This window comes from Rhodamnia argentea, chromosome 10, assembly GCF_020921035.1.
Source record: "Rhodamnia argentea isolate NSW1041297 chromosome 10, ASM2092103v1, whole genome shotgun sequence".
Classification (NCBI taxonomy): domain Eukaryota; kingdom Viridiplantae; phylum Streptophyta; class Magnoliopsida; order Myrtales; family Myrtaceae; genus Rhodamnia; species Rhodamnia argentea.
Window position 1 is genome coordinate 10,999,496 of NC_063159.1, and position 21,368 is coordinate 11,020,863.

A 21,368-nucleotide genomic window follows, 5' to 3' on the forward strand; every position below is an offset into this window, starting at 1 on the left:
TCAACCCAAGTTCGCAGTTCCCAAGCTGCATCTCGTCTTGTGCAGCAGTTATGGCGATTTCCCTTCTACAATCCAAGGTCACCATCAATCCCTAAAGCTCCAATAAATATACCAACATCAGTTTCGACACCCCTAAAAGTAGCTAATCAAACCGGCACAAGATTCCCACGAACCTGAGATAACAGACCCTAGGAGGCAACGTAGTTGGTCCATAGAAGAAGAGAACAGATCTATGATCTATAGGCCTCGAAAAGCCTGTCCTGTCCTCAAACAACCTCCAAGCAAATCATTAAATGTACCCTTTGGTCAACCCAAAGCAACCATCGCCCGTCCATCCTTCCAATCTCTCATCATTAATCCCCCATTATTGAACTCCGCAAACAATGTCAGCATGCGACCGACCTACTGTCCTACCCCCATTTTCTCACGCCATGCATTTGAAATTTTTTCCCGCTCGGCTCTCGAGCTCCTGTTTTCCCTGAGATTTCGCTCATGGCCATGGCCACGGCCACCTCCGCCTTCTGCCACTGCCATTGCTCGCTCCTGGTGCTGTAATATTATTGCTGTCGAGCAATAAATGGCGATGAACCGCCCAGTCGGGTTCGTCTGGATCTTTTTGCTTCGCAAGAAGACAACCCGCCACGCATACGCAACAGACACGGTCCTAACCTGGCCTGACTTGACTGTCTCCGCCATGCCATTCCTCTTGACTCAAACAGGGCTTAGTGTCCCCTCTCTCCCTCGTCTTGGTTTAACTCCCCTCACCTTCCTCGTCTACTATACTGACGAGGGAGTAGTACATCACCGCTCGTGGACAAATCCATAACTCTCCATCCAACATCTTCCTGAGAAAGCGGGACATTTTGATTGATGCCCTTAAACTTTATGGTGTAATTCTCATGTGTCCTCTTTTGTCTGGGCAGTTCCGGGCCATATGGCACATTCGCGTCCATAGCACCCAGTGTCCTCGGCATGGTCATGCGCTTTACTGGGGCCCCTCTTTTACTATATAGGGGGCTAACATTGAATTAGATGGGACGTCTCATGCCTCAACAATTAGTCGACCACAATTGCAGTAATTCTTCGAGCTAACCGCAGTTGAAAAAGTATGTGAATCCGGTGCATTAACTGCAATATGAATCTTGGGTTCACCTCTAGTTTAAGCCAATTTTCCAATTTTATGTTGGGCTATATTTTCCTTTTCCAACCTTGAGTGGTGGATTACAAATTTTGGTCATCACATGCATTTATATGGATTCCAATGTCCATATTTGCAACCTAACAATAAAAAAAATTGATGAACTCAAATTCGAAACTAGCTTTCTATAAAATAGGAAATGACGTACTATAGGCGAGAGCCGAGATGCCCATGCTGGTCGCAAGCAAGGGGCTCGCGGCCCTTACCTGTGACCGGCACGGTCGTTGGCCCACTTGGAGAAAAAAGGAAAGGGAAGGAAAGAAGAAAAAGGGAAAAAAAATGGTAATATACATTTCACAAAACTTGCAAAAAATTGTCCATATTAGTGCCAGCTGTGCCTTATAAGACGACTAGCCGACCTCTATGTCAACAATTTTTTGCCAAATATCTTGCATTGTCAAATTCTCAAAAGGTTTAGTATTTTTCTTGTGCTTTTCCCCAATAGCGACACATGAAAAGCACGATTGCGCAATGTGAAAGCAATTTTATAGTACACTTGTTGATATTCTTGGGAAAAACTGTCCAAATAGTCCTAAACTTATTGTGCGACACCAATTTAGTTCTAAATTTTTTAATTTGATTAATTTAGTCCTAAACTTTTGAAGATTTCTAATGTAGTCTCTCCGACTAATTTAGATTTGAATCGGCGATGTGGAAGTCTAGCTATTTTTTGTCCACTGTTCATTTTCTTGGAGAGGGCCAATAGGGGTCTCCGATCATAGGCAATGGCCAATGACCCTTGGCGATCATAGGCAAAGACCCGCAGACACTTGCCACTTGGTGGACAAGGGCCCTCATTGGACACAATGAGGGCTTGCCGACCTCACTCGGATCTAGTAGTGTGGCGGCAACGATTGCTAATCACCGAGACCATGAACAGTTAGGAAAATTTATGAGAGTTCTAAAAACGACATGGTTTTGGATGGAGTTTAATCGACGGTCATGCCACGTAGAACGATCGGCAATGACTAGACACGACATTAATGATTTCCTACCAAGATTAGTTAGAATGATTACATTGAAAAATCATCAAGGAGTTCAAGATTAATTTGGTCCAACTGAAAAATTTAGAACTAAATTGGTCATCGTACAATAGGTTTAGAACCTTTTTTTTTGTGTGCAAATTTTCCTAATATCTTTGAGATGAAATACACCTTAAGTTGCTAGATGGAGAAGGATCTTGAGGCTGGAGTCTTTAGGCTTGCATGGGAAATGATTGATTCAATGGTCGAGATTCTTGTAGCATGTCAAGAACTTCTGTCCAAAAGATTGAGCTATTAGACGGAAGAAACAAATATCGAGAGTCTCATTTGAGCGACTTATATTACCACCACATTGGATCATAAATAAGAGCATTTCACTATGGTCATATCCACTTTTTGTTTGTTTAGTCGGAATGGTCATATTCACTTTCAGACGTGCATAGGGGGCTCCAAAGCCTTTATACGGTCCCTTCTGCAAACCGTTTGGATGCCATTAACTAGTCCTAATGCGGTCACTCTTGTCACGACTCAACATAAGTTGTCCTAAACTTTTGGGTAATCAAGTGTCTAGGGATTTATAATAAGTTCGCTTCCGGGTATGAAAGAAATGCATCCCTTCATCGTGAAAGTCGCATTTTTTTTTTCCTTTCTAAGTGTTTCCCATGTGAAGATTTGAATAGAAATTACCAAGAAGTTTCTTGTCGCCCTGCACTACAACCAGACGAACAGTACTCAAGGACCATTAAAAGAGAGGCCCCTTCATCATGATTGATGAATGTACGGATAGCAGCACGCGTTGCCCGGCTACCAAGCTACGGTTTTCTCTCCCTTTCTCTTATCTTAGGCAAAGAAGAGGTAAAAAAAAAAACGTTGTAAAGTATGGACAGACCGTACCTTGTGAATCCCCGAGCAAATCGGGGATGTATGTTCGCTCCAACATCCATAATCCGAGACCTAAGCAGTACGTCCCAGGAAGCAGCTCCTGCGCCTCGTCCTGTACAGGACTAAACGGGACTTCTTGGATGTCCTCAATCTTAAATATTAACTATTTTCTTTTGGTTTTTGGAAATCCTAGCCCAGACCGATTTCGAGAGCCCCCCCACCAAGTTGCATTTCTTTACTAAGGGATGCACAAAGTCCTAATTCAGCTCAGATTAATTAAAAACCGAGCGGATCGAACATGTTCCTATCCGATCCATGACGTTATCGTGATGCTCCGTCGAGAATTTGAAATCTATGCGTGCATGGGGGACAAGTCCACTCACAGCTGCATCATAGGACCGCTACAGCTACCGGAACATTATAGTAATACGCTAACAGTTTATTATATTAATACTGTCCTTAATTACAAAGCCCCTCCGATGAATATACAATAAGGCAAATGCAAATGGATTCCTCTGCCCCAGAAGAGTCTGAGCCAATCGGAGGCCGCGCCATTGTCGAACTCCCGACCTGCTGTCCTACGTGTAATCGGTGGAGCCCCTTTTCAAGGAGTCCCCATCCCCCTGGTGATCTGACCCACATCGAGCATCTCATCACGTGAATGACCCATATGCTTTCTGGGTCGGCTGTCTCGTCATCTTTTGAACAAATTAGACCGCACGGTCCACATACATGTAATCATGCCATGGCCACGGCCGTTTCTTGGACGAGCGTGTCCAGTATGTCCCGCTCTATTTCTACGACCAACCCGTCTCCTTCATCCTCGAGTGCCCTCAAACTCTGGTGCTTCATGCGAGGCAAATCTTTGTCTATCAAAGCATCAACGTCCTCGAGTACTCGGCAGTCTGCTCTCGGAAAGCTCTCGATTTTGGTGCGTAATGTTTCGATTAGTTGTGACCCTTCATCGTGACGGTGATAACGACGGTGACTGTGTCGTTCAGATGCACCTACCCACGGCTTCAGATTCAGACAGGGCTTCAAAATTTGAACCAAGATTTCGTCCAAGAGATCAAACAAGAGCTTTCTGTCGCACTTGTGTTGCAATTGACCCTTCAACGTCTCTGTCGGAGCGCCAGCATCGCCATCTTCAGGGGACGTATTGGAGAAGAAGAGCTCGAGGTGGCCGAAAATTGACGGGTCGAGTGGTCGAGATGGAGAGAACCATCTCGTGGAGGACAATGATGATGTGTGCCTTTCGATGCCTAAATGTTGCAGTACCAGGGTAACGTACTGCAGTTCCGCTGCTACAGCTCCGGTGGTGGCGGAGGAAGCGCCACCATTCGACCTGTCGTCCTCACTTTTTCGGGCACTGAGCACATGCGTCGCTTCTTGCGGGCTCGAACCACCAGATAACTGCGAGCTCTGCTTTGATGCGTGAGGACCATGCACCTGCGACCGCCCCCATAAAGTTCATAACTAATAACTCCAACAACATCTCCAAGTAAAATGCATGACCCAGCAGAAATTCAAAAGGAAGAAGCAAGGAGGAGAGAAAACTAGCTTTACGTTCACTTTAAAATATCAAAAAGAAAAAGTTTGGGAAATGGGTCAAAAATGAAGAACCTGCTTTTGGGGGATTTTAGTTGCCGGAGGGGAAGGATCTTTCTTAACTGGGAGAAGAGTAGGGACGGCGATGCTACGCATGTCGCCAGAGAATGGAGTTTTCTTCCTTTTCTTGTCCGGAGCGTTCGCCGATGATGTCACTGCAGCTTGTGTCGGACGAACAAATAGGTCCTCTTGCTTGTTCCTGACGACACTCAGAGTCGACGTTCTGGACGGCTTCTGGAACCGTTCCATCTCCGATTTGCATTTCTCAGCGGACTTGCGCTGGTTCAGTACTAGCCCTTCAGGAGCTCGAGGCTTCGGCTTCATGGTACTATTTGTGGGTTGCACCTGAAGATCATCGACATTGCTTGGAGTTTGAGGAACTTGATCTTTCACGTTTGATGGTGGTCTGATTTTCTTGTCCCTCATCTCCAGGAGCCTGAGCCTAGGAGAAAATGATGTTGATTGTTCTTGCTTTCCTGGGCTCGAGTTGTCTTCCCTAGCTTTCAGACCAATCCGGGAAGGTTTCCTGGATTTGAAATGCTTCTTCACGGCTTCAACACTTGATTCTCTTCCTTGTTCACTGTTCCTGACCATGTTCGTGATATCAATTCCTACTTTCCTTCCGACGCTTTCCTTCACCTGCATCACAATGTGCCTCGCGTAGTAACTCGGGCTCCTGTTCGCATCGTCGCTTTTGAATTCTTTCCTCCTCAACGTGGTGAAGCGCGAGAACTCCAATTCTTCGCTCGAAACTAAGTTCTCCTTGCTTATTTGGAGAGATAGACGGCGATCTGCGTCGACCGATCTTCTGGCGGAGGACATCCTCGGGGTCTCCGGCAAAGACCGAGTTCCCACATTAACTTCACCGTAATTCTCCGACCAGCTCTTTCGATCGCTCGACCGCTGCTTTCGAGGTCGACCAGAGAGCGAATGAGACTTTCCGGGGATCGCTGTGGGTGTCCCTAGCGTTGAAGAGACTCTAGGGGAGGATGAGCAGCTGTCCGGAAGAAGATCGAGCCCCATGAGCCGGGCCACGAGGGTTGGAGTCCTGACGATTTCAGGTGTAGTAGTGGAAGAAGAAGAAGAGTCGCAGCAATGACCTTCTTGCTTCGGCCTTCTGTCTCCACTGGTTTTGATTTGGATGCCCATCTGCGTAATTTAAAGAGGGGAAAGAAATCCAAAGAACGAGCATTTAGATCTTTTTCTCCCCCCACTTCTCATCATAATATCATCATTACTCGCTTCCAAAGCAAAGAAAAAAAAATGCGGGATAACGAGAAAGAATAAACATGCACACTCACTGGGATGTCTAGACAAATATCACCATCTTTCTGGTTGGGTTCTAACTGAGGTTGCTCTAGTTCCAAGCTGTTCCTTGGCGCTTCTGTTCCTGAGATGATACAAGGTGACATTTTATCCACAATGTTGAAAAAGAAAGCTGAGAAAGTCTGAAATAGAGAGGGAAACGAAACCTTTAGGAATGGTGGGTTCGTCGGGAAGAGAGGAGCCGAACTTGAAAGAAGGTTGCTGGTTTATGGCAAACTGAAACTGATGAAAATCAAAGAAATGGAAAACAGCGCACATGCACCCAGAAGAGGTCGTCTCTTTCTGATGATCTCCTCCTCTTTTGGTGGATCTTCCACCGCCCCAGTACCACTCTCTCCCCATAACTATCAAGTCACACCCAACAAAGTGGTCAAAGAGAAGAAGGAACTGCTCGAGAAAGCACCCTCTCCCCTTCTCTTTCCACAAAGAAGAGAAGAGAAGAAAGCAGACTGATCAGAGGCAGCGAGCGTGGAGTAGGAGTGAGTTAGCTGAGGGCAGAGGATACTCCAAAGGCGCTTCGACAGGATTCATTCAGCTCGTTCCCGGGGCGAGGGATGCGAGAAAAGCGGATCCGTGAAGCTCAAATCCAAACCACCATTTGATTTCTCAGGAATTTTAAGTAACAGACAACATGGCCATGTGTCGTCCCCGTGTGTCTATCTGTTAACCTTTTACGTCTCTCTTCACATTAAAAACAAGGAAATTTTTTACCCCCGACCCTCTCTCTCTCTCTCTCTCTTTCCATCTCTTTTTATCTACACTCACTCCCAAGCCTTTTTTTAACCAGGGCAAGACCAGAACCAAACTCTGCAATCTGTCTTCGGGAATTGGAATCGGTAAAAAGATGATGACATGGCCACGCTCTCGGTAAAAAAGAAGCAATCGCCAAAGCGGACAACGCTGTTTTTTTTTGTTTTTTTTGGGCTCTTCCTTTTCCTAACAATAGATGTCCGAGATTCATTTCGCTTTCGCTAAAGCAAAAGATAGCTCATTCCCATTCAACTTATAAGTTTGAAACGCGCCTTGAGCGAGGGAGGAGATAAAACACGCACAATACTCAAACGTGTGATGGCTAAAAAATCGAATGCCCGTTCGTTGCACCATCTCGTCAAATGAACTTTCCGATAGTTTCATGCCGCTGCTATGACCATCAATTAGTAGAAATTGAGACAGCTTCCGCTTCGAGTGCTTATGATTTTGCGTGATTTTAGGTGCATATATTTCTAATTTTGGATGTTTTTATTAAAAAATTGAAATTAGAAATATTCCTGCCAAAAAAAAAAAAAAAGAGGAATGAAAAGAAATACAGATAAAATGGTGGGCAGTGCCGGGTGATTTTGATTCCCCCGGAACGGGGGTTTAAAAAAAGAGGTGGTTTATTGGGGATCCGCAATGCAACTGACCCGTTCAAATTGTGACGTTAACGGACGTACCCTCTTCTTCTATCCTAACCATGGTTAGCTCCAACTGCGCCTTGCTCATGGCCCCTCTCCTCTCTCCTCTTTATTCGTTCCACCAAAACATCAGGTTTGTTCATGAATAATTAATATGTATGGGTTATTATAAGTCTATTTTGTTTCGCCGAAATTCGGCTCCGCGACGACGGGCTCTCTGGCGATTCCGGACAGATAGACAAGGGAATTGATGACTTCACTTCAAATTGAACCGAAAGTATGCAAGCTTCGTTGGGGATTTAAACGACGGCAAAGCCTGATATCATAAAAGTACAACACCGAGATTTAATCGAAGACGCAGATCTGGAAACTACAGCTGAAAAACACCCTGAAATTCATCAACGAATATAACTGCGGTGCAGAAATTGAAAGATAACATGTTTGTTTGTTTGTTTGTGTGCATGAGGCCCCTCCGAATAGTGCAATGTGGCTATTCAAAGCCTGCAATCAACGATGACCGATGGAGGTTACAAACAAATATTATAAACGCTTACATCGGCTTTATTGTCTTTACGTTTGCTTTATTCCACTACATTGACGGTTGTGTTCGAAATTATTGACTCCGCTTTTTGTCAATTCCTTCAAAATGTTGATTCTTTATGTTGTCAAAAATCCTGTTATGGGAGATGCAAATTGGAACTGGCCTGCCGCAATAACTGATGAGCCGGTTGATAAGCAAGCTACCATTTGCCGGACGACCTTTTCCTAATCCTAGTATGTCTGATCATATTAGCTGGGAAGCCTCCTTCTCGTGGTGTCTTGTCTTCTCGGTTAAATCTGCTCGGGAGCCATCGAGACATAAATCTTAACCGAGTCGCATGGTACAAGATTATCAGGTTTATCCGAATATTCCTAAGCGTACTGTTCCGTTTGGGTTATCATATATAACAGGCTATCCGCCGAGGATCGAATGTTAAAGTGGAGCATTCACGTCATCCCCTTCGCGTATACGGTAATGCTGCTAAGGAATTCAGGGAGGAAGGAATCCAATGAACAATCCACCATTTGGGAGGGGGGTCGTCGTCCTCTGTTATATTGAATGTTGCTTGGAATGCATACTTATATCGTGTTTGGGCGCGTAGGGATAATAAAGTCCATGAAAATTCTACCGCCCTCTTTTCTCTATGACATTTTGTTTTGACTTTTTGCAGAGCATGAAAGTCGAATCTCGCATCTATAATATTAGCATCTCCAGCCCCTCAATTTTTTTACCAGCAGGGATTCATGCCTATTGGCCGAGAGAGTTTACGGGCTCGATGGGGCCCTTGAGGTATAAGACTTGGTCGTTTTTACTTGTAAAAGAAAAGAGGAAGTAAGAGCTGACGAAGTAAATGCATTTCAGAAATGTGGTCCAAAGAAGGCAGAGACAGAGCAAACTGGGTAACGAACCAAGAATAGGTCGTCTCCGCTTTCTAACAAGATTCCAACGCGACCTCTGAACCCGGTCGCATTCGACTTGTTACAGCTAGAAGGGCGACGGGATCGAGAATAGTAAGGCAATTTTGGAGCCGACAACAAGAGATGATTTTCCCCCGTTTGACTGATGGAGAGAGCCGATGATGCTCCGGACGCTGTCGTTTTCTTTGGGTCAAACGGTGCAGGCCTACTCTGAATCTGAAACCCGTTCAAGGGCTAGGCCCTAAACGCACGGAAGCTGTACAGGGCAGTTAGAAGCTCGGTAATCATTGCAAGAAAGTAAGAGAAACCTCCGACGCCAGCTTCGGTCCCTCACAACCCAAATTCTCTTCTTCTAACGTTACCAAAATCACAGTACCTCGCCTTGAGCAATTTCGGACGATGGACCGGTGCGAATCCCCCATGGCGAGACGAACAAGATCTCAACACATGTCACTGCTGAGAATACGTGATGTCTGGTGTTGGATGGACCACGAGAGAATTGTCGATCGAAATCCCAATGGCACCATCGAAAGTGCCCTTCAAACAGAGTTCGCTTGCTCTCGAGAAGTCAGAGAACCCGACCCGTCGTGGAAAAACCGACTTTTGATGTTGCGGTGCATCATAAGATCATCAGAGGCAAGAACCCGGCTGCTAATTTGGCAAACCGTGTTTCGTCGAGCTACTCGGATTCCATCTCGCAAATGAATTACGTCGTTTCTGATTAATCCTGACTACAGTAACTGTTCACTAAAAGAGATTGCACGTTCTTGTTCTTCCCAAAGGAGTAAGGGCACGTGGCCCATCGCCCTCCCCATCAATTCTACTGTTCATAGAATCTCAGTAAGCACAGAGATCCCTGGAGCTTGCCCATGCCTTATCAGTTTCGGGACCACGGCTGCACGGAGAGAGAGAGAGAGAGAGAGATAAAAGATTCCACAAAACCTTTTTGCTGTTTGCTGGATGGGACTCCAAATTTCCTAAATTGACGTCCTAGGCATCGCAGCCTCGTCTCAGAACTTCAATTACAATATTAGCTATGCGGTCCCCCTATCCGAAGAGAGGAGAGGAAGAAACGAGAAAGGGTCCGGCAGTAACATGGTAAAATATTCGCTGGTCCTTTCTTTACTTAAATTATTTGGATGTCATGATTAGATTAGATCTCGTGGCACAATTAGTGGGGGGTTGACAATTTCTAGCACTATAAGCTCTGTTCTAAAGTCTAATTAACTCGGAGATGATCACAACCTTAAAGCATGGAAATCGAGTATAAAGCATAACGTAGGAAAAAGAAGAAGAAGAAGAAAGACAGTTGCGAACAGAAGGAAATAAGATGAATTTGATTTAGAGCGTGCGGCTTTTGGTGGTTTAGAAGCTGAATGTTCGACAGTTCTTTCTAAAATTTTCCAGAAAATGACATCACGAATCAATGGTGGATTTTTAGACCGATGCGGCTTCTTAAGTAAAGAGCTCAGGAGGGTCGCGATGTACATGCGACTTAAGATGTGCAGCGCACAACGGATTCCATCATTTGCATGGAAGCAAAAGGCCCACAAAAAAGAACTGTCCCGACCGTCCAATTAGGCTCATTAGATCGCACAACCAGAAGGGCATCTAACCCCACATAAAATATAATTAGGTGACGATCACATTTGCGTAAGTGGGCATCTGTCCATTGTTCAGATCTACTCTTTTAACACTGTATTATAAGCGCTGCAAAAACTTGAGAGGCGCAGAGCTCGAGATCATGGAGGATGAGGAGGAGGAGGAGGAGAATAACAGAGCACAGAATCAAATGTGGGGAGGAGGGGGATTCAATTTGCCAAACGGTGATGTCATCTTTTGGATCGGTCTTTGCGTAAAACGTGGCAGATTCCCCCCCACCTTCATGATATTCCTGACGCTCTGCAAATGTTTGCTCACGCAGTTCTAGATTGAATCTGTGACCCCCCTGAAGCGAGAGAGAGAGAGAGAGAATTGGATTTTCAAATTTTGAAGGTAGCCCAAGTCCTTCCATAGCCGCTCCCAAGGGGGCCGGCCAACTAATGTTTCTAATCCAAGAGCCTGTGTGTGATTTCCCTGGCGTGCTAAAGTTTAGAACAGAGGTCAAATTTACAAAACGCGAGAATCGCCTGAAATGGGCGAAGGTGCGAGCACAAGCGGTTGCCGGTTGGTTCTCTCTCTCTCTCTCTCTTATGCTTCTTTAATCGATTGGATTTTTAAATGGCAAGATGACAAATGGCGGGGAGGAAGGAGCGTCTGGTACGAGCAAAGCGGCCATTGATGCTCGACATCCTGGGCAACTTTGGTGGGGCACAAGAGGGGTTGTCTTCACATGGATGAAATGTGATAAGCTTAGAACATCCTTAAATTTCTTTGAATTCATTATAGTTTTCGCCGAAGAAGAAAAGACTGTCACCTTCGAAAGAAGAAGAGAATAATAGAATGAGAGAGAGAGAGAGAGAGGGGTCCCATTGTCTTTCGTCCGCGTCTTTCGGTCATCTACAGATTCCCGCTAAAGACACAGAGAGAGATCATTGTTTATTTTGGACTGTTATATCTACTTCTCATGAAGTCTGACCCTACTCTTCCTCCATAATACAGATCGTCGATTGAAAATTCCATCCCTCTCAAAACATTATGATGTAAATTACATGCATTTAGACCAGCTTTCGGATGGCTTATAAGCTACACAGTTCGATCCGTTGCCAAATCTAACCCGACACTTCAAATTAGGTAGTACTTGCCAAGAAACTCGGATGACTTCTTGTGCTAATATGCATAGGAAATTTTGATAAATTAAACACATCTAACATCGGAGTACACCTTGTCATATTTCTCCTCAACTTAAAAAGCATAGACCCGGTCAGAGAGAAAGAGAGAGAGAGAGAGAGAGCCCAGACGAGTCCAAGTTGAAGTTCGCCAGACCCAATTCCACCTGTGATTAGGCCGAGCCAGTGCATTTCTAGTTCTTGGCCATGGCTACCACCATCTTGCCACTCCTGTATGCACTTAAGCAACGCAACCTAGAAAGAAAGATACTCTTTTAAAGCAATCGAAAAGCACACCAGCATCTATTATCATCATCCATTTATCACATAACCTGCTGATTCACGTTCTCTTTGCTACTTATGAGATCATACGTACGTTTACAGGAATCCAAATAAAGAATATTGCACTCGACAATCTTGACTGGGGACGAAGCACAAGCTCCAGCAGGGTAGACAAAGAGGCTATCCTGCATGGTTTATTGGAGGGCCTGGCCATGCGAAATCAGAAAGAACGGTCGAATTCGCTTGTTCTTCGGTTATTCATCTGTATAAAAAATCAGAAGTGCATTTGAGGCAGTCCAATAAACAATTCGGTCTCAACGTCTGAACTTTGGCTGCTTAGGCTGCAAATTCCCGCTTCTTTCGGTTGAGCCAGTAATGGTGACTGCCGTGGCTTTTCGGTCTCACCACACTGTCACATTACAAATTTCACAAAACTTCATTTGGTCGACTGACTGTTGGAAGACAACTAAATTCAGAAAGCTAATGCTAGAGAGAACAACAATTTTACCTTCTCATGCAATCTGGAATTTTCTTCCGAAAGGAGCACCTCCTAGTTGATAAGTGAAAAGAGATCGGTCAACTAAATGCTGCTTCGACGGAAAGACTGGAAAGTCTAAACCAATTTTTTAAGTACGCTACCTTTGCTTTAAGTCGTTCGATTTGCTCCTTGAATAATTGGTCCTGCAAATTATACTCCGAATTTTAACTCTCCACTCTAGACTTGGAACATTCAAGCCCAAAATAATTAACTTGCGAGCGACTAATTCTATTCAACACCGATGGTGAACTGCGAACACATACCTTTTTCGCTCTGATAGTGCTCAAGCTTCGCTCCAACTCACCACTGATCTCCTGAAGGTCATCGACCGAGCATGATCCCAAACCTTGTCCCAAAAACTTCCTAACGCATGCACTTTCGAAGTTCAGAACTGATCATCCTAGACACACTTCAGATTATAATATGTGAAATTGGAAAGAGAGTAACTTGACCGAGGATCAGACCGTTTTGAGAGTTCAAGGAGCTCTATTTGTCTTGCCATGTCTACAGCCTCATGTTGTAGATGCTGCATCCCAAAGAAAACGTTTTATTCTAGAAAGACGAAACAAGGAAAGGTACAACTTTTGCAGTCCGCCGGCAATTCAAATTTAATGGTGAGTGCTCACTTGATTTAGCCTATCTAATTGAGCTCAATATGAAATTGATTTAAGTTCGACATTGTAATACTTGTCTATACTGTAATTGGACTGGAATCTCTCATAATCTTCTCGAAGAACTCCCGTGTAAGACCTGCCAACAGCAGTTAAGCGAGCTCATATTGTACAAGTAAGAATAGCCGAGGCATCCGTCTCTCTCTATTTAAGTGTCCAAGAATCCTCTTTCAGACAGTTTAGCCAATCCTGTGGAAGAAAGGATTATGTATAGATCTATGTGAAAATGATTATACGGGAGACTTCTGGGATATGCTCAGCTGCTACAATTCTATCTCAATCTCTTCCTTAAAGCATTACCATGATTACGGCTTAATCCCCACCTTCTTTAGTGCTTACACTTTGCACCTTTAATTTGAAAGTGAAAACCTACCGCTTCCACCTGTTACTTAAGGGCAAATGACATAAATAGATTATGAACTTCGACCCAACGTGCAATGTAGTCCCTAAACTTTTAATCTATTCAACGCGGTTCCTGAACTTTACCTCAATGTGCAATGTGATTTCTGAACTCTTAAATTGAATGTGAAATGACTATTTTCCTAGAAAATTTAAACTACTAAGTGCATGTATAAGTATTTCCCTTCATGTGCAAGTTTAACCTTATACAAAATCGAACCTATGGACGTAATCACCTCAAATGACAGCCGAAGATAGAAGGAATGATGCAAAACAAAAGGAATTAAAGCAAGCAAGATTGGTAAGATTTGAATCCATGACCTAAACCTTGACATCATGTCAAATAACCACTTCCTTTAAAAGTTTTAAGCTATCAGGAAATGAATTCACAATGCATATATCAACTTCAAACTACAGTTTGATAATGTAGAGAGAGAGAGAGAGCTCTAACCAGCATATATTGCTCCATGTTGGCCTTTTTTGCCACATCTTCTGTGGCATGTTGACGATATCGCTCTATAGTTTTTTGCATGCTGAAAAATCACGAGTATGGTCAACCCTTAGAAAACCAATTTCTACAGGAAACTGACTAGATGAAATTGTCCAATCTAAACTTATAGTATCCACCAAAAACAAACAAAAATCTAGAGTTGGATGATCTTCAATGATATGTGCTCCTCGATTAAACAAAAAACATTATCAAACAAACTAGACAACAAACATAAAAGATCATCTCTCTCCTCTTTCGTAGGTTGGAAAATGAAGAATAAATTCTTCAGTATATTGAAGCAAAGAATACATTCTAAGTATGATATTTGCGCAAAGTACAGTAATTAAAGCGTCTGCCCCGAGACAAACAGAAAAAGCCATTGTGACTAGTACAGTAATTATAACAACAAAGGCAGTTATTTCCATTTGGAAGTGCATGGAGAGCAAAAAAAGCCGTCAAAATGTAGACTCCCACGTCCCACCAAAATAAATGTCATTCTCTGCCATACTAGGATGACATGAATCTACTTTCTTCGAGAAAGATCGAAGGTTTTCTCTATTTTTAGGAAATTCAAGAACCACGTTGAAAAGCAAAGTGACGCAGAATCAAGTTCCTAAGAAGCAACAAAGCACTGAGTACAACTCCAATAAGTTCATCAAGTTTTGCGGAGATGAAGGCATCAATCGTTGGTTATGCCCAAAGAAAAATGGAGTTGCGGAAAGGAAGAATAAAAAAAATGGCAAGATCCATGCTGAAGGAGAAAGGACTGTAACTTGTTCTGGGAAGAAGCAGTCTAAACTCCGGCATACCTGCTAAATCGATGTCCAATTAAAGCAGTCATAAAGCATGGAGCGGACAAAAGCCTTCTGCAAAACATCTAAAGGTTTTGGGCTGTATTTACTACATCCACCTCCATGTAAACTCGAAGAGAAGATACAAAAGAGAATATTCCTCAGCTGCAGCGATTTATCAAAGGACTATCGGTCCACAATCTAAGAACTGAGAAGCTAATTTTTAGTTGAGACGTCGAGTAAGAAAAAAATGCTGTCTGGAACTGGAAAGAAGAGAAAATCGAGAAATATGTGACCTTACAAGACATACCACTAGCATGTGAGGAGACAACAACGCAGAGGAAGTGGAACATCATGTTCCTCCACTCAAGATTTAACACCACCACACTCTGAGCGCGGCGCAAAAAGAGTCTACTCCAGAGTCTCCCATATTAAGAGTATAATCTCTTCGACGAGTGTATGAAATATGCAACTTTGTGGCCCTAGAACTGGAAAACTATGAAGAGACTTCCAGAGAAAAAAGTCGAGATAAAAGGCCGTGTAGGAAGAATTCAAGTTGATTGAGAAAAATGAAACTTGGAACCTGATTGATTGCCCCAACAACAGAGATCATTGGCACCAAAAGGATACACAAGAGAAGCTAAATGCAGATGGGTCAATTTAGAAGTGTAAAACATGACTTGTGGCGAAAGGATATTTACAACAACCAAGTATCAACTAAATGAACATCTTCAATAAAAATAATTTATTGAACAACCACTGGGCTTTATCACCAAGTAAAGAGGAAAAAGTTCTAAAGCTCCAAAATGCCCTCTACGAATTAAAATAAGCACCATGATCATGGTATATCAAAACCGATGAGTACTTCACCAAGATTCAATTGGGATTATGTGCGAGCCAACACTCTGCATCAAGATCCGAGGTGACATTCTTATCGTCTCCTTATATGTGGATGATCTCATATATATAGGGACCAATGAAAAAATGATTCAATAATTCGACGAAGAACAATGAAGACATTCAAGGTGGCAGGCTTGGGCTTGATGCACCACTTCCTTGGAATCATCAAGATCAACCAAAATGAAGAGTCTTCATTTCTCAAAAGAAATATGCTAAGAACCTCCTCAAGAAATTCAAAATGAACTATTGCAAGGCGGTTGCAACACTGCTCGTGACAAATGGAAAAGCTACTAAAAGAAGATGGGGCAGAAAAAGCTTACGCTTCCCTCTATACAAAGCCCTATTGGTGGCCTACTGTATTTCAGTAGCAAGATGGCCAGACATCATGAAAGCAACAAGTCTATTGTCATGCTTCATACAAAACCCAAGCCAAATTCATTTTGGAGTTATTAAGAGAATTTTAAGATATTTACGAGGAACAACAGGTTATGTTATTTCTTACTGGCTAAGTGCAATGGCCAAGCTCCTTGGTTCCATCAATAGTGATTGGACAGACTTAGCTAATGATAGGATGAGTACTACCGCCTATGCATTCGCACTAGGATTTGGAATGTTTTTATAGATATCCAAGAAGCAAGACCAAGTAGCAAAGTCCATTGTGGAAGCTGAGTACGTCACAACCACTACGACCATCAGTCCAGCACCTTGGTTTCGAATAATACTAGAAGATATTGGAGAAGCACAAATGGAATCCGCTCCAGTATTTTGCAAAAAGTACGCAATCACTATCTCCAAAGGTCCAGTCTTTTACAAAAGAATTAAACATATTGACATCAAATATCACTTCATACACGAAAATTCGAAGACATATTTACCAAGGCACTATCGCCCGCCAAGTTTGAAAAGTGGAGTATCGCAAAAATTGGATCAAAGAGGAGAGTTAAAATAATTAATCCAACTTCAAGAAAAAAATCTAGCATGCATAAAGTTTTGGTAGAATTCTCTAGATGTGTTTTAGATGTGTCGGGTGCAGATAAATAAAGAAACAAATTCCGGATCCTCCTTAATAAGAATTGCATTTCTATGGAACTCTTTTGATGCTTTCGGCCCGACTAGTCTGAAGCCACCCATACGCCAAGCCTTGTAAAATCACATTTCGTTATTTTATTCTCTCAAGCTACTTCCCAACTATTCCACCTGAGTTAGTCTTTTTACAATAGCAGATAACTAACCTTGCTTATCAAAACCTCACCCATAAACAACCAAACACTAATAGTCTTATTAACAACCTAACAAATTGTAGCTTTTTTTTTTATCTGGTTTTATCATATCCTGTCCTAACAAATTGTAGTTTTTTTTTTTTATCTGGTTCTATCCTATCCTGTCCTAACAAATTGTAGTTGACACATAGGGAAATTTGAATTTTGTTGTCCTTCCACATTCAGTTTTTTGTTTAGGTAAAACCAGAAAAGTGCTAACTCTCATGTCTTAACTCAATGCAATAGTTCTATTTATGCTAAGACCGGCTTATGAAATTGATGTAAAAATTGTCCTCTAGAGGACTTTTATGAGGTCTGGAAAATGCCCCACTTGTTGAAATACCATACTCTAGTTTCCCAAAATTCGCAAATCAGTTCTAATATGCATATCATTACTCCACTCAGTATGCTGCCAGAAACGGGTTTAATCACACTCTTGAAGCTTAATCAATTGCCTCAACAGACTTCTTTCACTCAAATGAACGTAAAAGAATCTAGATCAGGATCATAAGGACACTAAACAAGAATACAGCATTATTTCTTTCATTAAACATAGGAGAAACCTCATTCATAAGCTTTCTTTTTGCCAAATAAGACATCATGTATAAGCTGATAGAGTAGTTTTGTTAGGAACTGACTTGCAATTGCATAGAGTCAGGAGCCTACCGTAAGTCCAGGATACAAAACGAAGGAATGAGATTTTGTTTGCATGTTCTTGGAGTCCTTGACGTCATATCAAGTGCAATTTTTTGTAAGACAATTATCATTTTCGTTCAGGAAAAGACAGCTTGAGATTAGTATGTCTAGGAAAAGTGGATATTGCTCCATGCAAACTAAGACGATAGAAACTTGATTGAAATGGGTTGGATATGTGAAATTGTGGCCATCGGACGCTCTTGCGAATAGATGATTTCATGGAGAGGATCTACATTGGATTGGGGCATAGAAAGACAAGACATTGCCCGGTATAGCTTAAGAACATAGAGTACTAAAATGTCGGCTCACACAGACGGTGAATGTCAGCTCTTTCCTCCAATGTTAACAATTCACTTGATCAAGAGCGATGACTCATGAGGATGTGCAAAACACATTCTTTCCAGGTGCCATGACATTAAACAGATGTGACGAAGGAATGCTAGAGGGCTCAATCTAGCTTAAACTACAATCTATACCCCACTCGACAACTAAATGTGGGGAAAAAATGAAAACGCTACACTGTACCAACTTGGGAGGATCTCACCTATGTACTTAATCATTCATCATGTGCTCCCCAAGGAAGGCAAAATAAAGCTTAACCAGTTACGTAGTTCAGCAACTAAGTTAACAATAAACCCGTCATTTTTCTAGTACTTTTTTTTTTTTTTCTGCTTTGTGGTTGTGAGTGAAGATTTCAACTCTCTTGTTGTTCTCCACGTTTTAAGGACGTAATAATTCTCCATTCACTACGGTATATATGCAAGGGGAATCCACAATTCCAATGGGGTAGTTTATTCAACTCCAGTGATAAAAAAGAAACTAGTTATGCAAAGAGGTTAGCTATGAGGAAGCAAATTGATGACCATTGAGTGCATATGAGACCTCGTAGCTGGGCTTGCAAATCAAGAACATGAAAGGGGTAACTAACATGGTAAAATTTTAAAAGGCTATTGAAGTGCCTCGAGAATTTTTTCCCCAAACCTTTTTTTATTGTTCTTGTTTTGTAGACTTTGCTATGACTTCAGTTTGGTAGACGTCTAAGCTGTCTCTAATTACTCAACTTCTGGTCTTCACCAAGAGTATAGTCGACTGTAAAAATGAAACTGTCTTCCCCTGCCCAAAAAAAAAAAGGCTAAATTCCTAACTTTTTTCCAGTAAACCACGATACAAGACATGTGGAATATGAGGTGCTATGATATGCATCGGCGCATTATGTACTATTAGCATTAGAGTCTCTTGTTTAGACAAACAAGAGCATGCAGACGTTAGGAATGTCTAGACCACAACTCTCCAACATCTGAGCATGCTATATGACAGTTCTCACAAATTGCTCTTTGGATAGAGATAGTGTGGGACTGACCACATGATGGAGTCATGAAGAAGTCCAAGGTCATTCGTTCAATTAATGCAATTTGAACTTGCCGATTAGTCTACATGTGATTGTGTATTTTAGTCCATGACCATTAATGATGCTAGTTCAAAATTCTCCTGAATAATCAATACGGAGAGTTTCGACTGATCAGCAATAGAGAAATTTGGTAAAGATTAAGTGCAAGACATGCAGCCATGTGATAACTTAGGCTATATACTTGAACCTCGGAAAACCTAACTTATCCACAACTATCGTAGATTGTAATTGTAGAATCAACCTCCACATACTGTTAGATAAGTTGAATAGATAGTCCATTCTAATTTATCCCACACGCAGAAAGCACGACTCTTGCAGAAGGGAAGAAAAATCTTAGGAACAAATCAACAAAGACACGAGTTCTATTAAACCAAAAGACCAGGTGTCTTGCCAATTTTTAGCCACTGTGCTCAACTTGAATTCAAACAATGTAAATTTGGTAGGGATCATTGTTGGAAAAGGAGAAAGGAAATACATGGCTGAAAACACAGAGAAATCGATTGCACACGCTGCTTCATATATGTAGGATTATTTGCAGAAACACTGGAGATTTAAGCTCCAGATGAATGTGATTGCACCAATTTTACTTATATGTTATCAGATGAAGTACATGGCACAAAATTAAACTTTTGAACGCAAAAGCAGATGGAAATCGCTAGTTTGAGGAGCGCTGCAGCATCAAATGTGCAGTGTTAAAAATGGTTTTTTTATTTTGTTTTTTTGTTTCTGTGAGAGAAAAAAAAGTGAGCCTGCACTGCGCTAGGAACTATTGCTAGGTTTAGACGGGTAGTGGCGAATTGAGGGGAAATACCCAGAAATATTGAAAAACAAGACATCATGGTACACTAGAGTGACTAGACTATAACCGGTGCAAGTACCCATACTTGGCTCCATTTTGAAACATTCATTAAGTTTCCCAAGTTCTTTGTACGCAGCTTAAAAACGTAGTTACAGAAAATCATTCAACCAAAATAAGAAATCTGAAAAAACACTACATAGCTTGGACGAAAATGAAGTGTTTTGAGACGTACTTGGTGGAGCTTGAGAACTCATAAAGTCTTCCTCTTTGGGAGAAGATGATGACTGCGATTTCGGCATCGCATAAAACGGACAGCTCGTAAGCCTTCTTCATCAGCCCGTTCCGGCGCTTCGAGAAGGTGGCTTGCCTGCTCGTTGTGTTCTCTATACGCTTCATCTGAATTTTGCCTCTCGCCATTTTCCTGAAAAACACTAAAGGTAAAAAGTAAGAAACGAAACCCTTCTCACAAAACAACCCTACTCATCTCTCGACAACACTTTCACCTAAAATACGTGAAAATTTGCTGCTGCTGCTGCTGCTGAAGAAAAACCTTGCTCCTTGAGGCCAAGACGACAGTTTCTCTCTCGCTATACACGAAAATGGAAACGACCCAGAAACCCCAAACTATTTACAGGGCCAAAATCGTGCACATCCTGTCAAAATTGTCATCGAGGGTGAGGGAACCATCAGAAAGAACAGCTATGGCCGATTGCATCTCACGAAAAGAGAGAGAGAAAGGGATGATTTTTCTTTCGGATGCTTGGTCAGCCAATCTCCTTGCCGGGAGATCACAAACACTACTGAAAGGTTTATATTTTAACAGATTTTAACCATTCGCTATCCTCTCTCTTGTATACTTCAAGCTCCCACCGACCAAAATGGGGAGAACGCGTGATGAACCCGCGAGGGGGAAAAGAGAGAACAAACAGGAAGAAAGTGGGGAAACAGGAGAGTCCCAAACAGAGGAAAATATTGAAACAAATGGAGCTAGAAAGCATCAAAACAGGAGACTTGTCTCGTTTTGGAAAAGTTTGAGAAAGGAAGAAAGAGTAAAGATGGGTGAGAGAGAGAGAGAGAGAGATTACATGTTCTGGGGACAAGACTTAGTACAAGCTCAAGAGCAAACAATGGAGGAGAAGGAATAAAGAAAATGGAAGCTCGTACCACAAATTGATGTAGGGCACCGTCGGCCTCATCGTACGATGATGTGCGGGGTGAGCCAATGCCCTCTCGACAACTCACATCACGATTACACCCCACGACAGTCACATCGACCAATCGCGACGCACCTTGTCACGTGGCTCGCCTTGTGTGACGAGTCAAGTTCCAACCGTCCCACTCCTTTGCCCTCCGCTCTTCACTGCCAAAATCTTCTCTTCTTCTTCTTCTTCATTCCCTCGCTTAATTCCGGCCTAATTTCTTAAAAATTCTCCAACTTTAATTCCAATCTTGAATCTACTGCGTCCCAACTCTTTTTCCCTTAGAAAAAAAAATCTCTAACTTTAGATCTAATATCAA

The 21,368-nt window shown here is 42.4% G+C and overlaps 2 protein-coding genes across 4 annotated transcripts; both read right to left on the minus strand.

Moving 5' to 3' along the window:
* Positions 1-3,485: 3,485 nt before the first annotated feature.
* LOC115742620 lies at positions 3,486-6,441 on the minus strand. The gene is made up of 4 exons (XM_030677018.2): positions 6,144-6,441; positions 5,973-6,061; positions 4,687-5,820; positions 3,486-4,512 (listed from the first exon to the last, which is right to left on the minus strand). The coding sequence occupies exons 1-4, from the start codon at positions 6,337-6,339 to the stop codon at positions 3,802-3,804; spliced, it is 2,130 nt and encodes a 709-aa protein (XP_030532878.1). The 5' UTR covers positions 6,340-6,441; the 3' UTR covers positions 3,486-3,801.
* Positions 6,442-11,894: 5,453 nt separating this feature from the next.
* LOC115742622 (MADS-box protein SOC1-like) lies at positions 11,895-20,997 on the minus strand. 3 transcript variants are annotated; one of them, XM_030677025.2, is made up of 9 exons: positions 20,936-20,997; positions 20,354-20,503; positions 20,083-20,271; positions 13,959-14,040; positions 12,902-12,963; positions 12,701-12,800; positions 12,539-12,580; positions 12,408-12,449; positions 11,895-12,308 (listed from the first exon to the last, which is right to left on the minus strand). In XM_030677025.2, exons 3-9 carry the CDS (start codon positions 20,265-20,267, stop codon positions 12,174-12,176), a joined length of 648 nt encoding a protein of 215 aa, XP_030532885.1. In that variant the 5' UTR covers positions 20,268-20,271; positions 20,354-20,503; positions 20,936-20,997; the 3' UTR covers positions 11,895-12,173. The 3 variants fall into 3 exon arrangements, with proteins under 3 accessions (XP_030532885.1, XP_048127254.1, XP_030532884.1); XM_048271297.1 differs by lacking the exon at positions 20,936-20,997 and having other exon boundaries at positions 20,354-20,582; XM_030677024.2 differs by lacking the exon at positions 20,936-20,997 and having other exon boundaries at positions 20,083-20,278; positions 20,353-20,582.
* Between the last annotated feature and the right edge of the window lie 371 nt (positions 20,998-21,368).

Excerpts from the sequence above, each read along its gene's own strand:
- LOC115742620 (XM_030677018.2), bottom strand. The coding sequence starts at position 6,339 with ATGGGGAGAGAGTGGTACTGGGGCGGTGGAAGATCCACCAAAAGAGGA. Across the intron at positions 5,821-5,972 it reads ATATTTGTCTAGACATCCCA|ATGGGCATCCAAATCAAAAC; the intron begins GTGAGTGTGCAT and ends TAAATTACGCAG. Across the intron at positions 4,513-4,686 it reads CTAAAATCCCCCAAAAGCAG|GTGCATGGTCCTCACGCATC; the intron begins GTTCTTCATTTT and ends GGGCGGTCGCAG.
- LOC115742622 (XM_030677025.2), bottom strand. The coding sequence starts at position 20,267 with ATGGCGAGAGGCAAAATTCAGATGAAGCGTATAGAGAACACAACGAGC. Across the intron at positions 12,964-13,958 it reads ACATGGAGCAATATATGCTG|CATCTACAACATGAGGCTGT; the intron begins GTTAGAGCTCTC and ends TTTGGGATGCAG. Across the intron at positions 12,801-12,901 it reads CTCCTTGAACTCTCAAAACG|GAAGTTTTTGGGACAAGGTT; the intron begins GTCTGATCCTCG and ends TGCATGCGTTAG.